General features: G+C 43.7%; 1 protein-coding gene across 2 annotated transcripts in view; it reads left to right on the plus strand.

Annotated features, from left to right (window-relative positions):
• EPM2A (EPM2A glucan phosphatase, laforin) overlaps window positions 1-16,610 on the plus strand; it is a 205,728-nt gene extending 189,118 nt beyond the window's left edge. For both annotated transcript variants that reach the window (XM_069769121.1, XM_069769122.1), the window contains exon 5: window positions 16,120-16,610. In XM_069769121.1, coding sequence (XP_069625222.1) covers window positions 16,120-16,397 — 278 coding nt within the window. In that variant the 3' untranslated portion in view covers window positions 16,398-16,610. The remainder of the gene's footprint in view (window positions 1-16,119) is intronic.
• Window positions 16,611-22,924: the final 6,314 nt, after the last annotated feature.

Here is a 22,924-nt window from a genome sequence, read left to right on the forward strand (position 1 = left end):
ACACAAAACCCTACAAACGACCACGCAAAGGGGGCAAAAAGACCCTCCGTACCGAACTAACGGCACGGAGGTACACCCTCTGCGTCCCAGAGCTTCCAGCAAGTAAGAAAAAACAAAATAAGCAAGCTGGACAGAAAAAAACAGCAAACAAAATAGCAAAGCGGAACTTAGCTATGCAGAGCAGCAGGCCACAGGAACGATCCAGGAGGAAACAGGTCCAATACTAGAACATTGACTGGAGGCCAGGATCAAAGCACTAGGTGGAGTTAAATAGAGCAGCACCTAACAACTTCACCACATCACCTGAGGAAGGAAACTCAGAAGCCGCAGTACCACTCTCCTCCACCAACGGAAGCTCACAGAGAGAATCAGCCGAAGTACCACTTGTGACCACAGGAGGGAGCTCTGCCACATAATTCACAACAGTACCCCCCTTGAGGAGGGGTCACCGAACCCTCACCAGAGCCCCCAGGACGACCAGGATGAACCATATGAAAGGCACGAACAAGATCGGGAGCATGGACATCAGAGGCAAAGACCCAGGAATTATCTTCCTGAGCATAACCCTTCCACTTAACCAGATACTGGAGTTTCCGTCTTGAAACACGAGAATCCAAAATCTTCTCCACAATATACTCCAACTCCCCCTCCACCAAAACCGGGGCAGGAGGATCAACAGATGGAACCATAGGTGCCACGTATCGCCGCAACAGTGACCTATGGAATACGTTATGAATGGAAAAAGAATCTGGAAGGGTCAGACGAAAAGACACAGGATTAAGAACCTCAGAAATCCTATACGGACCAATGAAACGAGGTTTAAACTTAGGAGAGGAAACCTTCATAGGAATATGACGAGAAGATAACCAAACCAAATCCCCAACACAAAGTCGGGGACCCACACAGCGTCTGCGATTAGCGAAACGTTGAGCCTTCTTCTGGGACAAAACATTAGACTTGAACAAAGAAGATCCAGGAAAACATACTCAGAAGGGAGGTAAGAACATTTCTAAAACAATCCACAGCGAGGAGATTGGAACAAAACAAAATCCTCTAAACTGCATGCTCGCAAACGCCAGAAGCCTGACAAACAAGATGGAAGAACTAGAAGCAGAAATATCTACAGGTAACTTTGACATAATGGGAATAACCGAGACATGGTTAGATGAAAGCTATGACTGGGCAGTTAACTTACAGGGTTACAGTCTGTTTAGAAAGGATTGTAAAAATCGGAGAGGAGGAGGGGTTTGTCTCTATGTAAAGTCTTGTCTAAAGTCCACTTTAAGGGAGGATATTAGCGAAGGAAATGAGGATGTCGAGTCCATATGGGTCGAAGTTCATGGAGGGAAAAATGGTAACAAAATTCTCATTGGGGTCTGTTACAAACCCCCAAATATAACAGAAACCATGGAAAGTCTACTTCTAAAGCAGATAGATGAAGCTGCAACCCATAATGAGGTCCTGGTTATGGGGGACTTTAACTACCCGGATATTAACTGGGAAACAGAAACCTGTGAAACCCATAAAGGCAACAGGTTTCTGCTAATAACCAAGAAAAATTATCTTTCACAATTGGTGCAGAATCCAACCAGAGGAGCAGCACTTTTAGACCTAATACTATCTAATAGACCTGACAGAATAACAAATCTGCAGGTGGTCGGGCATCTAGGAAATAGCGACCACAATATTGTACAGTTTCACCTGTCTTTCACTAGGGGGACTTGTCAGGGAGTCACAAAAACACTGAACTTTAGGAAGGCAAAGTTTGACCAGCTTAGAGATGCCCTTAATCTGGTAGACTGGGACAATATCCTCAGAAATAAGAATACAGATAATAAATGGGAAATGTTTAAGAACATCCTAAATAGGCAGTGTAAGCGGTTTATACCTTGTGGGAATAAAAGGACTAGAAATAGGAAAAACCCAATGTGGCTAAACAAAGAAGTAAGACAGGCAATTAACAGTAAAAAGAAAGCATTTGCACTACTAAAGCAGGATGGCACCATTGAAGCTCTAAAAAACTATAGGGAGAAAAATACTTTATCTAAAAAACTAATTAAAGCTGCCAAAAAGGAAACAGAGAAGCACATTGCTAAGGAGAGTAAAACTAATCCCAAACTGTTCTTCAACTATATCAATAGTAAAAGAATAAAAACTGAAAATGTAGGCCCCTTAAAAAATAGTCAGGAAAGAATGGTTGTAGATGACGAGGAAAAAGCTAACATATTAAACACCTTCTTCTCCACGGTATTCACGGTGGAAAATGAAATGCTAGGTGAAATCCCAAGAAACAATGAAAACCCTATATTAAGGGTCACCAATCTAACCCAAGAAGAGGTGCGAAACCGGCTAAATAAGATTAAAATAGATAAATCTCCGGGTCCGGATGGCATACACCCACGAGTACTAAGAGAACTAAGTAATGTAATAGATAAACCATTATTTCTTATTTTTAGGGACTCTATAGCGACAGGGTCTGTTCTGCAGGATTGGCGCATAGCAAATGTGGTGCCAATATTCAAAAAGGGCTCTAAAAGTGAACCTGGAAATTATAGGCCAGTAAGTCTAACCTCTATTGTTGGTAAAATATTTGAAGGGTTTCTGAGGGATGTTATTCTGGATTATCTCAATGAGAATAACTGTTTAACTCCATATCAGCATGGGTTTATGAGAAATCGCTCCTGTCAAACCAATCTAATCAGTTTTTATGAAGAGGTAAGCTATAGGCTGGATCACGGTGAGTCATTGGACGTGGTATATCTCGATTTTTCCAAAGCGTTTGATACCGTGCCGCACAAGAGGTTGTTACACAAAATGAGAATGCTTGGTCTGGGGGAAAATGTGTGTAAATGGGTTAGTAACTGGCTTAGTGATAGAAAGCAGAGGGTGGTTATAAATGGTATAGTCTCTAACTGGGTCGCTGTGACCAGTGGGGTACCGCAGGGGTCAGTATTGGGACCTGTTCTCTTCAACATATTCATTAATGATCTGGTAGAAGGTTTACACAGTAAAATATCGATATTTGCAGATGATACAAAACTATGTAAAGCAGTTAATACAAGAGAAGATAGTATTCTGCTACAGATGGATCTGGATAAGTTGGAAACTTGGGCTAAAAGGTGGCAGATGAGGTTTAACAATGATAAATGTAAGGTTATACACATGGGAAGAAGGAATCAATGTCACCATTACACACTGAATGGGAAACCACTGGGTAAATCTGACAGGGAGAAGGACTTGGGGATCCTAGTTAATGATAAACTTACCTGGAGCAGCCAGTGCCAGGCAGCAGCTGCCAAGGCAAACAGGATCATGGGGTGCATTAAAAGAGGTCTGGATACACATGATGAGAGCATTATACTGCCTCTGTACAAATCCCTAGTTAGACCGCACATGGAGTACTGTGTCCAGTTTTGGGCACCGGTGCTCAGGAAGGATATAATGGAACTAGAGAGAGTACAAAGGAGGGCAACAAAATTAATAAAGGGGATGGGAGAACTACAATACCCAGATAGATTAGCGAAATTAGGATTATTTAGTCTAGAAAAAAGACGACTGAGGGGCGATCTAATAACCATGTATAAGTATATAAGGGGACAATACAAATATCTCGCTGAGGATCTGTTTATACCAAGGAAGGTGACGGGCACAAGGGGGCATTCTTTGCGTCTGGAGGAGAGAAGGTTTTTCCACCAACATAGAAGAGGATTCTTTACTGTTAGGGCAGTGAGAATCTGGAATTGCTTGCCTGAGGAGGTGGTGATGGCGAACTCAGTCGAGGGGTTCAAGAGAGGCCTGGATGTCTTCCTGGAGCAGAACAATATTGTATCATACAATTAGGTTCTGTAGAAGGATGTAGATCTGGGGATTTATTATCATGGAATATAGGCTGAACTGGATGGACAAATGTCTTTTTTCGGCCTTACTAACTATGTTACTATGTTACTATGTTACTATGACAAGGTCAAATTGTCCACTACATGAGTCCAAATCTGCTGCAACCTGTCCACCACAGTATCCACACCAGGACAGTCCGAAGACTCAACCTGCCCTGAAGAGAAACGAGGATGGAACCCAGAGTTGCAGAAAAACGGCGAAAACAAGGTAGCCGAGCTGGCCCGATTATTAAGGGCGAACTCAGCCAAAGGCAAAAAGGACACCCAGTCATCCTGATCAGCAGAAACAAAGCATCTCAGATATGTTTCCAAGGTCTGATTGGTTCGTTCGGTCTGGCCATTAGTCTGAGGATGGAAAGCCGAGGAAAAAGACAAGTCAATGCCCATTCTAGCACAAAAGGCTCACCAAAACCTCGAAACAAACTGGGAACCTCTGTCAGAAACGATATTCTCTGGAATGCCATGTAAACGAACCACATGCTGGAAGAACAATGGCACCAAATCAGAGGAGGAAGGTAATTTAGACAAGGGTACCAAATGGACCATCTTAGAGAAGCGATCACAAACCACCCAAATGACTGACATTTTTTGAGAGACGGGAAGATCTGAAATAAAATCCATAGAGATATGTGTCCAAGGCCTCTTCGGGACCGGCAAGGGCAAAAGCAACCCACTGGCACGAGAACAGCAGGGCTTAGCCCGAGAACAAATCCCACAGGACCGCACAAAAGAACGCACATCCCGCGACAGAGATGGCCACCAAAAGAATCTAGCCACTAACTTTCTGGTACCAAAGATTCCAGGATGACCAGCCAACACCGAACAATGAACCTCAGAGATAACTTTATTCGTCCACCTATCAGGGACAAACAGTTTCTCCGCTGGGCAACGATCAGGTTTATTAGCCTGAAATTTTTGCAGCACTCGCCGCAAATCAGCGGAGATGGCAGACACAATTACTCCCTCTTTAAGAATACCCGCTGGCTCAGATAAACCCGGAGAGTCGGGCACAAAACTCCTAGACAGAGCATCCGCCTTCACATTTTTAGAGCCCGGAAGGTACGAAATCACAAAGTCAAAACGGGCAAAAAACAGCGACCAACGAGCCTGTCTAGGATTCAACCGCTTGGCAGACTCGAGATAAGTCAAGTTCTTATGGTCAGTCAAGACCACCACGCGATGTTTAGCTCCTTCAAGCCAATGACGCCACTCCTCGAATGCCCACTTCATGGCCAGCAACTCTCGATTGCCAACATCATAATTTCGCTCAGCAGGCGAAAACTTCCTGGAAAAGAAGGCGCATGGTTTCATCACCGAGCAATCAGAACTTCTCTGCGACAAAACAGCCCCTGCTCCAATCTCAGAAGCATCAACCTCGACCTGGAATGGAAGCGAAACATCTGGTTGACACAACACAGGGGCAGAAGAAAAACGACGCTTCAACTCTTGAAAAGCTTCCACAGCAGCAGAAGACCAATTGACCACATCAGCACCCTTCTTGGTCAAATCGGTCAATGGTTTAGCAATACTAGAAAAATTGCAGATGAAGCGACGATAAAAATTAGCAAAGCCCAGGAACTTTTGCAGACTTTTCAGAGATGTCGGCTGGGTCCAATCATGGATGGCTTGGACCTTAACAGGGTCCATCTCGATAGTAGAAGGGGAAAAGATGAACCCCAAAAATGAAACCTTCTGAACACCAAAGAGACACTTTGATCCCTTCACAAACAAAGAATTAGCACGCAGGACCTGAAACACCATTCTGACCTGCTTCACATGAGACTCCCAATCATCCGAGAAGATAAAAATGTCATCCAAGTATACAATCAGGAATTTATCCAGGTACTCTCGGAAGATGTCATGCATAAAGGACTGAAACACTGATGGAGCATTGGCAAGTCCGAATGGCATTACTAGATACTCAAAATGGCCCTCGGGCGTATTAAATGCAGTTTTCCATTCATCGCCTCGCTTAAACATTATTACTCACCTTCCTGCAGTAATAGGAACTGCACGTAATGCAAAAACTGCAGTTGAATGCTGGAACAGTATATTTACAGATGACATTCTGGACTCTATTGTCACATATACCAACCAATATATAGACATTATAAAGGACAAGTACATCTGCAACAGAACCATCAAGCCCACAGATGAAATAGAACTGCGTGCTTTTTTTGGGATTACTGTACCTTGCAGGAGCTTATAGGGCAAATAGACAAAGTTTGGAGGAACTTTGGGGTAAAGATGGGGATGGAGTTGAAAAATTTAGCCTTGTTATGTCCATAAACAGATTCAAGATTCTAATTTGTTGCCTTCGGTTTGACGACAGAACTACCCGAACCGAACGCAAAACACATGACCGACTTGCTCCAATTCATGATATATTTCAAAGATTTGTTGTAAACTGTAAACAAAGTTATTACCCTGGAGAGAATCTCACTATTGACGAAATGCTCCCTGGTTTTCGTGGTAGATGTGCCTTTCGTCAATATATTCCATCAAAGCCAAACAAATATGGAATAAAAATGTATGCCCTTGTTGATGCCAGTAAGACCTACACTTACAACCTGGAAGTTTATGCAGGAAAACAACCAGAAGGTCCTTACTGTGTGAGCAACAAACCCATTGATGTTGTAAAAAGACTGGCTGAACCCTTATTTGGATCGGGTCGCAATATTACAGCTGACAATTGGTTTACAATTTGTGATCTAATTGATTATCTGAAAATTCAGAAGCTGTCATATGTGGGAACTGTAAGAAAAAACAAAAGGGAATTGCCGCCACAGTTTGTAAGTGTGAAAGAGAGACAACAGTACAGCAGTATGTTTGCATTCCATAATGGAAAGGCTTTAGTTTCCTATGTACCACATGCCAAAAAAATCGTACTTCTTCTATCAACACTTCATGATGATGCTGCCATCGATCCTGGGACTGGGGCAGAAAAAAAACCGGAGATAATTACATTTTACAATGCCACCAAAGGGGGTGTGGATACAGCAGATCAGATGTGCTCCACTTTCAACGTCAGCAGAAACATCAAACGCTGGCCAATGGTCATATTTTTTGCTATGTTGAATTTGGGTGGTATAAATTCACAAGTAATTTATCTTGAAAACAAGCTTGAACCACTCCGTAGACAATTGTATCTGAAAAAATTGGCCCATGAACTAGTACTTGGAGAGCTACGCAGGAGAAGCGTGAAAACAATCGGTATCCCCTCTCGCCTTCAAGTTCAGCTCAAAAGGTTCCGCCCAGAAGATGATGGATATAATGGAACTAGAGAGAGTACAAAGGAGGGCAACAAAATTAATAAAGGGGATGGGAGAACTACAATACCCAGATAGATTAGCGAAATTAGGATTATTTAGTCTAGAAAAAAGACGACTGAGGGGCGATCTAATAACCATGTATAAGTATATAAGGGGACAATACAAATATCTCGCTGAGGATCTGTTTATACCAAGGAAGGTGACGGGCACAAGGGGGCATTCTTTGCGTCTGGAGGAGAGAAGGTTTTTCCACCAACATAGAAGAGGATTCTTTACTGTTAGGGCAGTGAGAATCTGGAATTGCTTGCCTGAGGAGGTGGTGATGGCGAACTCAGTCGAGGGGTTCAAGAGAGGCCTGGATGTCTTCCTGGAGCAGAACAATATTGTATCATACAATTAGGTTCTGTAGAAGGATGTAGATCTGGGGATTTATTATCATGGAATATAGGCTGAACTGGATGGACAAATGTCTTTTTTCGGCCTTACTAACTATGTTACTATGTTACTATGACAAGGTCAAATTGTCCACTACATGAGTCCAAATCTGCTGCAACCTGTCCACCACAGTATCCACACCAGGACAGTCCGAAGACTCAACCTGCCCTGAAGAGAAACGAGGATGGAACCCAGAGTTGCAGAAAAACGGCGAAAACAAGGTAGCCGAGCTGGCCCGATTATTAAGGGCGAACTCAGCCAAAGGCAAAAAGGACACCCAGTCATCCTGATCAGCAGAAACAAAGCATCTCAGATATGTTTCCAAGGTCTGATTGGTTCGTTCGGTCTGGCCATTAGTCTGAGGATGGAAAGCCGAGGAAAAAGACAAGTCAATGCCCATTCTAGCACAAAAGGCTCACCAAAACCTCGAAACAAACTGGGAACCTCTGTCAGAAACGATATTCTCTGGAATGCCATGTAAACGAACCACATGCTGGAAGAACAATGGCACCAAATCAGAGGAGGAAGGTAATTTAGACAAGGGTACCAAATGGACCATCTTAGAGAAGCGATCACAAACCACCCAAATGACTGACATTTTTTGAGAGACGGGAAGATCTGAAATAAAATCCATAGAGATATGTGTCCAAGGCCTCTTCGGGACCGGCAAGGGCAAAAGCAACCCACTGGCACGAGAACAGCAGGGCTTAGCCCGAGAACAAATCCCACAGGACCGCACAAAAGAACGCACATCCCGCGACAGAGATGGCCACCAAAAGAATCTAGCCACTAACTTTCTGGTACCAAAGATTCCAGGATGACCAGCCAACACCGAACAATGAACCTCAGAGATAACTTTATTCGTCCACCTATCAGGGACAAACAGTTTCTCCGCTGGGCAACGATCAGGTTTATTAGCCTGAAATTTTTGCAGCACTCGCCGCAAATCAGCGGAGATGGCAGACACAATTACTCCCTCTTTAAGAATACCCGCTGGCTCAGATAAACCCGGAGAGTCGGGCACAAAACTCCTAGACAGAGCATCCGCCTTCACATTTTTAGAGCCCGGAAGGTACGAAATCACAAAGTCAAAACGGGCAAAAAACAGCGACCAACGAGCCTGTCTAGGATTCAACCGCTTGGCAGACTCGAGATAAGTCAAGTTCTTATGGTCAGTCAAGACCACCACGCGATGTTTAGCTCCTTCAAGCCAATGACGCCACTCCTCGAATGCCCACTTCATGGCCAGCAACTCTCGATTGCCAACATCATAATTTCGCTCAGCAGGCGAAAACTTCCTGGAAAAGAAGGCGCATGGTTTCATCACCGAGCAATCAGAACTTCTCTGCGACAAAACAGCCCCTGCTCCAATCTCAGAAGCATCAACCTCGACCTGGAATGGAAGCGAAACATCTGGTTGACACAACACAGGGGCAGAAGAAAAACGACGCTTCAACTCTTGAAAAGCTTCCACAGCAGCAGAAGACCAATTGACCACATCAGCACCCTTCTTGGTCAAATCGGTCAATGGTTTAGCAATACTAGAAAAATTGCAGATGAAGCGACGATAAAAATTAGCAAAGCCCAGGAACTTTTGCAGACTTTTCAGAGATGTCGGCTGGGTCCAATCATGGATGGCTTGGACCTTAACAGGGTCCATCTCGATAGTAGAAGGGGAAAAGATGAACCCCAAAAATGAAACCTTCTGAACACCAAAGAGACACTTTGATCCCTTCACAAACAAAGAATTAGCACGCAGGACCTGAAACACCATTCTGACCTGCTTCACATGAGACTCCCAATCATCCGAGAAGATCAAAATGTCATCCAAGTATACAATCAGGAATTTATCCAGGTACTCTCGGAAGATGTCATGCATAAAGGACTGAAACACTGATGGAGCATTGGCAAGTCCGAATGGCATTACTAGATACTCAAAATGGCCCTCGGGCGTATTAAATGCAGTTTTCCATTCATCGCCTCGCTTAAACATTATTACTCACCTTCCTGCAGTAATAGGAACTGCACGTAATGCAAAAACTGCAGTTGAATGCTGGAACAGTATATTTACAGATGACATTCTGGACTCTATTGTCACATATACCAACCAATATATAGACATTATAAAGGACAAGTACATCTGCAACAGAACCATCAAGCCCACAGATGAAATAGAACTGCGTGCTTTTTTTGGGATTACTGTACCTTGCAGGAGCTTATAGGGCAAATAGACAAAGTTTGGAGGAACTTTGGGGTAAAGATGGGGATGGAGTTGAAAAATTTAGCCTTGTTATGTCCATAAACAGATTCAAGATTCTAATTTGTTGCCTTCGGTTTGACGACAGAACTACCCGAACCGAACGCAAAACACATGACCGACTTGCTCCAATTCATGATATATTTCAAAGATTTGTTGTAAACTGTAAACAAAGTTATTACCCTGGAGAGAATCTCACTATTGACGAAATGCTCCCTGGTTTTCGTGGTAGATGTGCCTTTCGTCAATATATTCCATCAAAGCCAAACAAATATGGAATAAAAATGTATGCCCTTGTTGATGCCAGTAAGACCTACACTTACAACCTGGAAGTTTATGCAGGAAAACAACCAGAAGGTCCTTACTGTGTGAGCAACAAACCCATTGATGTTGTAAAAAGACTGGCTGAACCCTTATTTGGATCGGGTCGCAATATTACAGCTGACAATTGGTTTACAATTTGTGATCTAATTGATTATCTGAAAATTCAGAAGCTGTCATATGTGGGAACTGTAAGAAAAAACAAAAGGGAATTGCCGCCACAGTTTGTAAGTGTGAAAGAGAGACAACAGTACAGCAGTATGTTTGCATTCCATAATGGAAAGGCTTTAGTTTCCTATGTACCACATGCCAAAAAAATCGTACTTCTTCTATCAACACTTCATGATGATGCTGCCATCGATCCTGGGACTGGGGCAGAAAAAAAACCGGAGATAATTACATTTTACAATGCCACCAAAGGGGGTGTGGATACAGCAGATCAGATGTGCTCCACTTTCAACGTCAGCAGAAACATCAAACGCTGGCCAATGGTCATATTTTTTGCTATGTTGAATTTGGGTGGTATAAATTCACAAGTAATTTATCTTGAAAACAAGCTTGAACCACTCCGTAGACAATTGTATCTGAAAAAATTGGCCCATGAACTAGTACTTGGAGAGCTACGCAGGAGAAGCGTGAAAACAATCGGTATCCCCTCTCGCCTTCAAGTTCAGCTCAAAAGGTTCCGCCCAGAAGATGATGGTGAAAAGTCACCATCTGCACCACCTCACAAAAGAAGGAGATGCACCACCTGCCAAACGGAAAGCGGAACCAGAAGGCTTTCAAATTATGAATGTCTCAAATGTCATAAAGCAATTTGCCTGACACATGCAAAAATGGTGTGTAATTCTTGCTATTTGCTCTGCAAGTGTGACTTTTCTGGGGAAACCTCAGCATCTACTTCTGATTGAATATGTTTTTAATAGTACTTAAGGTACCTTAAAATTAAGATTGTGTTCAAAAATTTTCTTTGTACATTTTTTTGAGAGAGTCGAACTGGGGACTATTTGGCTGGAGTTTTGAAAAGTTTGTATTTCATAGTTATTAGTTTTATGTTAATTAAATGTTTTTTTTGCAACTGATTATGTGTAGTCTCTTTTATTACATCCCTATGAAGGTCACTGATCACTTTTAGAGCACTGAAATTGCAAACATTAGATATTATAGGTATTTTTCCAGCAGGCGCCTGACAGGCACATTGTATGTGAACTCGTTAGTCCGAATATTGTATGTGACGGAGGGTTAATACGCACAAGATTATACGCACCACGAAGATCTATCTTGGTGAACCAACTAGCCCCCTTAATCCGAGCAAACAAATCAGATAACAACGGCAAGGGGTACTGAAATTTAACCGTGATCTTATTTAGAAGGCGGTAATCTATACAAGGTCTCAGCGAACCATCCTTCTTGGCCACAAAAAAGAACCCTGCTCCTAATGGCGATGATGACGGGCGAATATGCCCCTTCTCCAAGGACTCCTTCACGTAACTCCGCATAGCGGCGTGCTCAGGCACAGATAAATTAAACAGTCGACCCTTTGGGAATTTACTACCAGGAATCAAATCGATAGCACAATCACAATCCCTATGCGGAGGAAGGGTATCGGACTTGGGCTCATCAAATACATCCCGGTAATCAGACAAGAACTCTGGAACCTCAGAAGGGGTGGATGACGAAATAGACAGAAATGGGACATCACCATGTACCCCCTGACAACCCCAGCTGGACACAGACATGGATTTCCAATCTAATACTGGATTATGGACTTGTAGCCATGGCAACCCCAACACGACCACATCATGCAGATTATGCAACACCAGAAAGCGAATAACCTCCTGATGTGCAGGAGCCATGCACATGGTCAGCTGGGTCCAGTACTGAGGCTTATTCTTGGCCAAAGGCGTAGCATCAATTCCTCTCAATGGAATAGGACACTGCAAGGGCTCCAAGAAAAACCCACAACGCCTAGCATACTCCAAGTCCATCAAATTCAGGGCAGCGCCTGAATCCACAAATGCCATGACAGAATAAGATGACAAAGAGCAGATCAAGGTAACGGACAAAAGAAATTTTGACTGTACCGTACCAATGGTGGCAGACCTAGCGAACCGCTTAGTGCGCTTAGGACAATCAGAGATAGCATGAGTGGAATCACCACAGTAGAAACACAGCCCATTCAGACGTCTGTGTTCTTGCCGTTCAACTCTGGTCAAAGTCCTATCGCACTGCATAGGCTCAGGTTTATGCTCAGATAATACCGCCAAATGGTGCACAGATTTACGCTCACGCAAGCGTCGACCGATCTGAATGGCCAAAGACATAGACTCATTCAGACCAGCAGGCATAGGAAATCCCACCATGACATCCTTAAGGGCTTCAGAGAGACCCTTTCTGAAAATAGCTGCGAGCGCACCTTCATTCCATTGAGTGAGTACGGACCACTTTCTAAATTTCTGACAATATACCTCTATCTCATCCTGACCCTGACACAGAGCCAGCAAATTTTTCTCTGCCTGATCCACTGAATTAGGTTCATCGTACAGCAATCCGAGCGCCAGGAAAAACGCATCGATATTACTTAATGCAGGCTCTCCTGACGCAAGAGAAAATGCCCAGTCCTGAGGGTCGCCACGTAAAAAATAAATAATGATCTTAACTTGTTGAACTGGATCACCAGAGGAGCGAGGTTTCAAAGCCAGAAATAGTTTACAATTATTTTTGAAACTCAGAAATTTAGTTCCATCTCCAAAAAACAAATCAGGAATAGGAATTCTTGGTTCTAACATAGAATTCTGAACCACAAAGTCTTGAATATTTTGTACTCTTGCCGTGAGCTGATCCACACATGAAGACAGACCTTTAATGTCCATCACTACACCTGTGTCTTGAACCCTCCAAATGTCTAGGGGAAAAAAAAGGCAAAACACAGTGCAGAGAAAAAAAAATGGTCTCAGAACTTCTTTTTTCCCTCTATTGAGAATCATTAGTACTTGGCCTCCAGTACTGTTATGATAAGGTAATTCAGCACCACAATGGACATAGAAGTCAGAGCACATACAGTGACCTGACTATAACCCAAAAACATAGAACGAGCTCTGAGACGTGGGAACTCTGCTGACCGCAATCCCTAATCCTCTCCAACCACACTAGAGGCAGCCGTGGATTGCGCCTAACGCTCCGTATGCAACTCGGCACAGCCTGAGAAACTAGCTAGCCTGAAGATAGAGAATAAGCCTACTTTGCCTCAGAGAAATACCCCAAAGGAAAAGGCAGCCCCCACATATAATGACTGTGAGTTAAGATCAAAAGACAAACGTAGAGATGAAATAGATTTAGCAAAGTGAGGCCCGACTTTCTGAACAGAGCGAGGATAGGAAAGGTAACTTTGCGGTCAACACAAAACCCTACAAACGACCACGCAAAGGGGGCAAAAAGACCCTCCGTACCGAACTAACGGCACGGAGGTACACCCTCTGCGTCCCAGAGCTTCCAGCAAGAAAGAAAAAACAAAATAAGCAAGCTGGACAGAAAAAAACAGCAAACAAAATAGCAAAGCGGAACTTAGCTATGCAGAGCAGCAGGCCACAGGAACGATCCAGGAGGAAACAGGTCCAATACTAGAACATTGACTGGAGGCCAGGATCAAAGCACTAGGTGGAGTTAAATAGAGCAGCACCTAACGACTTCACCACATCACCTGAGGAAGGAAACTCAGAAGCCGCAGTACCACTCTCCTCCACCAACGGAAGCTCACAGAGAGAATCAGCCGAAGTACCACTTGTGACCACAGGAGGGAGCTCTGCCACAGAATTCACAACAGTGCCCAGATTTAATATACTGTGTGTGCAAATAGCTTATATTATTTTATAGCAGTCCGAGTATTTTTAATAAAATTTAAGTAATGTTGCAGCCACTATAAATTATATTTCTTTTTAATGGGGTTTTCCCAAGATTGAAAATTATTTCCTATCTTTAGGATCGGAGAACATTTACTGATCACTGTGGTCTGACCATTGGTAGGTCAAATAATCCTAAGAAATGCTCTGCGGAGCTCGTCTGAAAGGAGCTTAGGTTGTTTACACCTCTTTTCTATTCATTGTCTAGGGGAAAGTCGGTGATTACCGAGTCCATCGCTCTCCATTCCTTTCTGGAACCAAATTCATATATCCATATAAACAGTTGTGGCCAAAAGTATTGACACCTCTGCAATTCTGTCTAATAATACTCAGTTTCTTCCTGAAAATGATTGCAAACACAAATTCTTTGATAATATTATCTTCATTTAATTTGTCTTAAATGAAAAAAACACAAAAGAGAATGAAGCAAAAAGCAAAACATTGATCATTTCACACAGAACTCCAAAAATGGGCCAGACAAAAGTATTGGCACCCTCAGCCTAATTCTTGGTTGCACAACCTTTAGCCAAAATAACTGCGACCAACCGCTTCCGGTAACCATCAATGAGTTTCTTACAATGCTCTGCTGGAATTTTAGACCATTCTTCTTTGGCAAACTGCTCCAGGTCCCTGATATTTGAAGGGTGCCTTCTCCAAACTGCCATTTTTAGATCTCTCCACAGGTGTTCTATGGGATTCAGGTCTGGACTCATTGCTGGCCACCTTAGAAGTCTCCAGTGCTTTCTCTCAAACCATTTTCTAGTGCTTTTTGAAGTGTGTTTTGGGTCATTGTTCTGCTGAAAGACCCATGACCTCTGAAGGAGACCCAGCTTTCTCACACTGGGCCCTACATTATGCTGCACAATTTGTTGATAGTCTTCAGACTTCATAATGCCATGCACACGTTCAAGCAGTCCAGTGCCAGAGGCAGCAAAGCAACCCCAAAACATCAGGGAACCTCCACCATGTTTGACTGTAGGGACTGTGTTCTTTTCTTTGAATGCCTGTTTTTTTCTCCTGTAAACTTTATGTTGATGCCTTTGCCCAAAAAGCTCTACTTTTGTCTCATCTGACCAGAGAACATTCTTCCAAAACGTTTTAGGCTTTTTCAAGTAAGTTTTGGCAAACTCCAGCCTGGCTTTTTATGTCTCGGGGTAAGAAGTGGGGTCTTCCTGGGTCTCCTAACATACAGTCCCTTTTCATTCAGACGCCGACGGATAGTAGGGGTTGACACTGTTGTACCCTCGGACTGCAGGGCAGCTTGAACTTGTTTGGATGTTAGTCGAGGTTCTTTGTCCAGCATCCGCACAATCTTGCGTTGAAATGTTTTGTCAATTTTTCTTTTCCATCCACATCTAGGGAGGTTAGCCACAGTGCCACGGGCTTTAAACTTCTTGATGACACTGCACACGGTAGACACAGGAACATTCAGGTCTTTGGAGATGGACTTGTAGCCTTGAGATTGCTCATGCTTCCTCACAATTTGGTTTCTCAAGTCCTCAGACAGTTCTTTGGTCTTCTTTCTTTTCTCCATGCTCAATGTGGTACACACAAGGACACAGGACAGAGGTTGAGTCAACTTTAATCCATGTCAACTGGCTGCAAGTGTGATTTAGTTATTGCCAACACCTGTTAGGTGCCACAGGTAAGTTACAGGTGCTGTTAATTGCACAAATTAGAGAAGCATCACATGATTTTTCGAACAGTGCCAATACTTTTGTCCACCCCCTTTTTATGATTGGTGTGGAATTATATCCAATTTGGCTTTAGGACAATTCTTTTTGTTTTTTTTCATTTAAGACAAATTAAATGAAAATAATACCAAAGAATTTGTGTTTGCAATAATTTTCAGGAAGAAACTGAGTATTATCTGACAGAATTGCAGGGGTGTCAATACTTTTGGCCACAACTGTATAGTATAAAATTCTAAAAATAAATAATTCCTAGTAAAATAATATGTTACCTGTATGATTATGTTCAATCCAGTCTTTGTCATTCTTTAATAAAATTCTGTTTTTCTTGTTCTTTTTTTTTTATAGGCAGAGTTCGTGTCCTACCACAAGCTGTTTATCTCCTGTTCGGACTTTTAGAAAATGGCCACACAGTTTATGTTCACTGTAATGCTGGCGTTGGTAGATCTACGGCAGCAGTCTGTGGTTTTCTTATGTATGTGATAGGTTGGAATCTCCGAAAAGCGCAGTATTTTCTAGCATCTAGAAGACCTGCTGTTTACATTGATGAGGAAGCTATGATGCGTGCTGAAGGAGACTTCCATCAGAAATTTGGTCAGCTCCGCTCTACTGTATGTAGGTTTTAGTTTATGAGACTTAGCGCATTAATTATAGAAACTTATATTTTGGTCCTTGAATTTGGCAGAGTTTTAGTGCAATATAATGTTAAATGATTATTCCCATAGTGGCAATATTTTTACAAAGTATAGGACAATCCCAACATAAATTACAAATTAGAGTACCACTAGGTCTGAATAAACGACATGAGCTGATACTGCAAAATAATTGATGTAATATAATCTCTCCTTGGATATTGTGATATTTTTATTAATATTGTTCTTTTACATACCTATTTTCTTGCTTTCTTGTTCACTTGTTATCCATAGACAACATAGAGTTAAACTGCATCTTACTCTTGACTGCACATTAACACAGCTGGTCACCTTTGAAGAAAGCATTTAAGTCTTTATCTCAGAATAATGTGACAGAACATGACTATGACTCCATAGTTGAAACATGTCGGTCTAGCACCCCCTGGATCTCTTTGGTGTGCCAACATGTACACATTTTAACAAGTTGGGAATAAACTTGAAGTTTTATTTATCTACAGTGTAGAACATTCCTTTCTTTTTCTGCTTCATGAAATGCCCAGGACAAGGGCTGCTCCCATCCTGGATTTCCTCCCACATCCAGTGTCAGATATGTGGTGAGCTGACTATCTCCCCCTCTCTACAAGTCCCAACATAAAGTTTCTTTCTTGTGCCATTGCGTTTTTTTCATCTCCCTCTGCCCCTCTATACATTCCGCTTCACAGAGCTGAATGGGTGATCCTATTTTTATTTACATTTCCCAGCAACCTTCTGCTTATCCACAGTGCTGTAGGCCATTCCCTCTGCTCTCCTTTTTTCATCCTTATAGAGATCTATAAATCTCAATGTGGGCTATTTCTATTTATATGGATGAGATTACCTTTCACAATATAGTGATTGTGAGCCTCTATTTGACCAATATTCATGGATGTTTTCAAACTCATATTTCATTGGTGGTTTGTGATCAGGCTCCCCTGCATGCATAGCAGAGCTGACCATCGCATAGCTGAGCTGTGCTACGGAACATCCGGCAAGGAGGATGCTGTGAGAAGATCTGGAGGAAGTTTTTATTAGACAGGGTAATAAATGCATAAATCCATCTTTTTTTTTATTAGATAGGGTCATTATGTACAAATAAAGCTGGTGTCAGTGGCATCTTCTACATAGCATAGCTGAGCTGTGTTGTATGCCAGCTGTCAGATGGTTTATTAGCCAAGGTTATTTGGTGCATTTGAGAATGCTTGACTGACTTATTGAAAATAAGTTGTATTGGCACACATGATTAATTCTGTATGGTCAGAAAACTGAGACCACATTATTAATTTGGGAATACCGTATTTTTCGTTCTATAAGATGCACTGGACCATAAGACGCACCCCAAATTTTGGGATGGAAAATAGCAAAAAAAGATTTTTATAAGATGGGGGTCCATCTTACTGTCTGAAATTAAGGTATCTTACCTGAGGGCCAGCGGTAGTACAGCGGGGTCATAGAAGGCATGATCCCTTCCTCAAAAAGCCCACGGTGGCAGAAGTGGGGCACTGCTGCAGTCCCGAGGAATGATGCTATGTGTCCGGTGTTGGCGGTGAGACAGAGCATGGAGCAGGGTCCTTTCCTCAGGATGCCAGCGGTACAAATGTGGCGACGCCGTGGCCTGGTATCAATGGTGAGAAGAGCCGAGTGCATCACCGGTTTCCCTGCGGCCATCTTCCTGAATCTATGGGACGTCAGAGGCTTCAGGAAAATGGCTGCCGCAAGCTGCGCGTGCGCAGATTGAGGTCTCGGCAGCCATTTTCCTGAAGCCTCTGGCGGCCCACAACTTCAGGAGGATGGCCACAGGGAAACCGGTGATGCAGTCCACTCTGCTTGCCATGGACATTGCCACATATCTGCCGCCAGCATCCTGAGGAAGGGACCCTGCTCAGGTGCACTCCGCACGCACCGCTCACCGCCGCAGCATCGCCACACCTCTTCCGCTGTCAGTTCTGCTGCTACACCACTGCCGCAACCCCCTGGTAAGCCTGCGTTCGCACTAAAATATGCACCCCCCATTTGCCTCCCAAATTTTTTGGGGGAATAAGTGCATCTTATAGTCCGAAAAATATGGTAACTCTTTTATCCTAATATTATTTGCCCAAACTCCTTATTATAGTCTAGATGTTACAAGTTCCCTATGTATTTACTATCTAATAAGATATATGTACCCTTAAAGGTAATCTGTCATAATGAAAATGTAGTCCTATCTTATTACAGCGTGACGTGATCTTTTGACAGCATGAGTGGGAAAAGTCCTGCATACTGATGACTGGATAAATTTGTAATTTATTAGTCTGCGATTCTGAGTTTTCGAATCAAGTCTGTAGTACTTCTCGAAGACTCACAGCCTTCACTGTAAGAGTATGCAAATAGAAATAGTTGTCAATCACTGAGTAGAACCACCCACTGGACTCCACAGCCCAGATTCAACTAATAAATTATAAGTTTACCCAGTCGTTTTCTAAGCAATTTAGCATCTGCTAAATTTCTTCTGCTCTGTAACATATTACAGATAGGGCTGCATCTTCATTGTTACAGATTGCCTTTAAGGTACTGTCCAGTATCTGTAGAATATGCAAGAACTACCTATTCAAGCATATGGACTGTAGCACTACTAGAGTTGAGCGACCTTGACCTTTTTAGAGTCGAGCCGGGTTTCGCAAAACCCGACTATCTCAAAAGTCGGGTCGAGTGAAATCGGCCGATTATGACGTAAAGTCGGGATCGACCGAAACACGAAACCCAATGCAAGTCAATGGGGCAGCATAGTCGGCAGTGAGTGGGGGCCAGGAAAACACCTAGAGTGCCCATTTTAATGTCAAAACCATCCATTCTTCTTAATGAAGCTTGTCAAGCGTAATTTACCTTATAATAATTGTAAGGCATTTGAAATTGGGGGTCATTTGGCTAAAGTTGTGGTGGGTAGGGCTGGTTCAAGTAATTAGTGGGCCCAGGAAATCTGGACCACGTCACGGCAGTGGAGCAGGGAGAGGTAAGTATTTCAACTTTGCAAGTGCTGTGAACCTGAGCAAGCAGGGGGGGCCCACTCGTTGGCATTGGCACTGGCACAGGGCCCCTCAAAGTACAGCGGTGTGTTTGCACGGCGGGGGCGCCTCCCACCGGCAGCAACACTTTTGCGTACTATGAGAGGCCCTGTGCCAGTGACGTCGCCAACTAGTATTCCTTCCCCCACCTGATGAAGGAACCTGCACTTTCATCTGCACCTTCCTCTTTGTCCCCGTGTAAGGTGGTATGGTATGCGGGAAGAGCAACCTGACTTTCAGCAGGGTCACAATGTTGTTGTGTAGCGTGCACGGGGAATGTTGCGTTATGGGTCAATGTACCAGCAGACTCATCTATCACTGGCTGGGCAATGGGCAGGATGAGGAGGAAACACAGATATAGGCCCAAAGAATAAAGTTGGCTTAATGCAGTTCAAAATTGGTAACACAGGAATAACCAGGGGGCATTGCAGTGGAGGACAATTGGAATGAGAGGCTGACACAGAGAGTAGGCCCAAATCAGTAAGTAGTCGAAATGCAGTTCAAAATTGGCAACCGTAGTAAACAGGCGGCACAGCTTTGTTCAGTGGCGGAGAACAGCAAGGAGTGGCAGACACTGATAGTAGGCCCCAACCCAACTAGTAGGCCAAATGCAGTCTAACATTAACAACTACTTAACGAGCGCCTGAAAACGGAATTTCAGGACAGGAAACCAGGAGAACAGCAAGGAGTGGCAGACACCGATAGTAGGCCCCAAACCAACTAGTACGCCAAATGCAGTTGTTCCGTTTAACCACAATTTAATGAGAGCCTGAAGATAGAAGTTCAGGAAAGGCAACCTGGAGAACACCTTGGAGTGGAACACACCATCTCTCTACACCCCATACCCAATTTGTAGGCCTAATGCAGTGTAGTTTCCAAGAACTACTAAACGAGAGCCGGAAGATCGAAGCTCAGGAAAGGCAACCTGGAGAACACCTTGGAGTGGAACACACCATCTCTCTACACCCCATACCCAATTTGTAGGCCTAATGCAGTGTAGTTTCCAACAACTACTAAACGAGAGCCGGAAGATCGAAGCTCAGGAAAGGCAACCTGGAGAACACCTTGGAGTGGAACACACCATCTCTCTACACCCCATACCCAATTTGTAGGCCTAATGCAGCGTAGTTTCCAACAACTACTAAACGAGAGCCGGAAGATCGAAGCTCAGGAAAGGCAACCTGGAGAACACCTTGGAGTGGAACACACCATCTCTCTACACCCCATACCCAATTTGTAGGCCTAATGCAGTGTAGTTTCCAAGAACTACTAAACGAGAGCCGGAAGATCGAAGCTCAGGAAAGGCAACCTGGAGAACACCTTGGAGTGGAACACACCATCTCTCTACACCCCATACCCAATTTGTAGGCCTAATGCAGCGTAGTTTCCAACAACTACTAAACGAGAGCCGGAAGATCGAAGCTCAGGAAAGGCAACCTGGAGAACACCTTGGAGTGGAACACACCATCTCTCTACACCCCATACCCAATTTGTAGGCCTAATGCAGTGTAGTTTCCAAGAACTACTAAACGAGAGCATGAAGATCGAAGCATTGGCGAGGAAACCTGGGGAACACCTTGGAGTGGAACACACCATCTCTCTACACCCCATACCCAATTTGTAGGCCTAATGCAGCGTAGTTTCCAACAACTACTAAACGAGAGCCGGAAGATCGAAGCTCAGGAAAGGCAACCTGGAGAACACCTTGAAGTGGAACACACCATCTCTCTACACCCCATACCCAATTTGTAGGCCTAATGCAGTGTAGTTTCCAAGAACTACTAAACGAGAGCCGGAAGATCGAAGCTCAGGAAAGGCAACCTGGAGAACACCTTGGAGTGGAACACACCATCTCTCTACACCCCATACCCAATTTGTAGGCCTAATGCAGTGTAGTTTCCAACAACTAAACGAGAGCCGGAAGATCGAAGCTCAGGAAAGGCAACCTGGGGAACACCTTGGAGTGTAACACACCATCTCTCTCCACCCGAAACCCATTTTGTAGGCCTAATGCAGTGTAGTTTTCTACAACTACTAAACGAGAATCGGAAGACCGAAGCAATGGCAAGGAAACCTGGGGAACACCTTGGAGTGTAACACACCATCTCTCTCCACCCCATACCCAATTTGTAGGCCTAATGCAGCCTACTTTCCGACAACTACTAAACGAGAGCATGAAGATCGAAGCTCAGGAAAGGCAGCCTGGGGAACACCTTGGAGTGTAACAAACCCTTTCTCTACACCACGGAAGGGCTGATTCTTAGGAAGGAAGGCTGTCGGAAAGAAGCAGGGCGCGTCCGATGGTGATTATATTCTTATTAGGTATATACTCACCCTCGGACGCGCCCTGCTTCTTTATTTGTAATGAATGTTTATTTGCAATGTGGTTTTGACTTACTCTATTTTTTTGGTAAATAATGATTTTATTATTTTCATTGTTTTGCATCTTCTTGGCAATAATATAAAGAAGACGCGACAGGACAACACTCGGTGGATGCCATATCTGTGTTTTAAATTGAAAAAAACTTTCAGTTAACTACTTGCAGGAGAAAGTTATTGTAGCTGGTGGCCATTTTTAGTACTGCACCAGATTTTTGTTGTATGTGTTTGTTTTTAATGTTAAAATGTCTGCATTTGATATCTCTCCAGTATTTTCTTTTTTATAAGCAAAATACTTATTTTTATATTTTCTGATGTTGGTTCAAGGGGTACACGGGCAGCAGTAGACAGGTCAGTGGAGGCCTAGTGGAAGGAGGGACCGCAGACAGGCTTCGAAGCCCTAACATAATAAATTGGGCTGGCTGTAGGCAATTTAAAATTGGTTCCAGGGGAACACGGGCAGCAGTAGACAGGTCAGTGGAGGCCTAGTGGAAGGAGGGACCGCAGACAGGCTTCGAAGCCCTAACATAATAAATTGGGCTGGCTGTAGGCAATTTAAAATTGGTTCCAGGGGAACACGGGCAGCAGTAGACAGGTCAGTGGAGGCCTAGTGGAAGGAGGGACCGCAGACAGGCTTCGAAGCCCTAACATAATAAATTGGGCTGGCTGTAGGCAATTTAAAATTGGTTCCAGGGGAACACGGGCAGCAGTAGACAGGTCAGTGGAGGCCTAGTGGAAGGAGGGACCGCAGACAGGCTTCGAAGCCCTAACATAATAAATTGGGCTGGCTGTAGGCAATTTAAAATTGGTTCCAGGGGAACAAGGGCAGCAGTAGACAGGTCAGTGGAGGCCTAGTGGAAGGAGGGACCGCAGACAGGCTTCGAAGCCCTAACATAATAAATTGGGCTGGCTGTAGGCAATTTAAAATTGGTTCCAGGGGAACACGGGCAGCAGTAGACAGGTCAGTGGAGGCCTAGTGGAAGGAGGGACCGCAGACAGGCTTCGAAGCCCTAACATAATAAATTGGGCTGGCTGTAGGCAATTTAAAATTGGTTCCAGGGGAAC

This window comes from Ranitomeya imitator, chromosome 5 (assembly GCF_032444005.1).
Source record: "Ranitomeya imitator isolate aRanImi1 chromosome 5, aRanImi1.pri, whole genome shotgun sequence".
Classification (NCBI taxonomy): domain Eukaryota; kingdom Metazoa; phylum Chordata; class Amphibia; order Anura; family Dendrobatidae; genus Ranitomeya; species Ranitomeya imitator.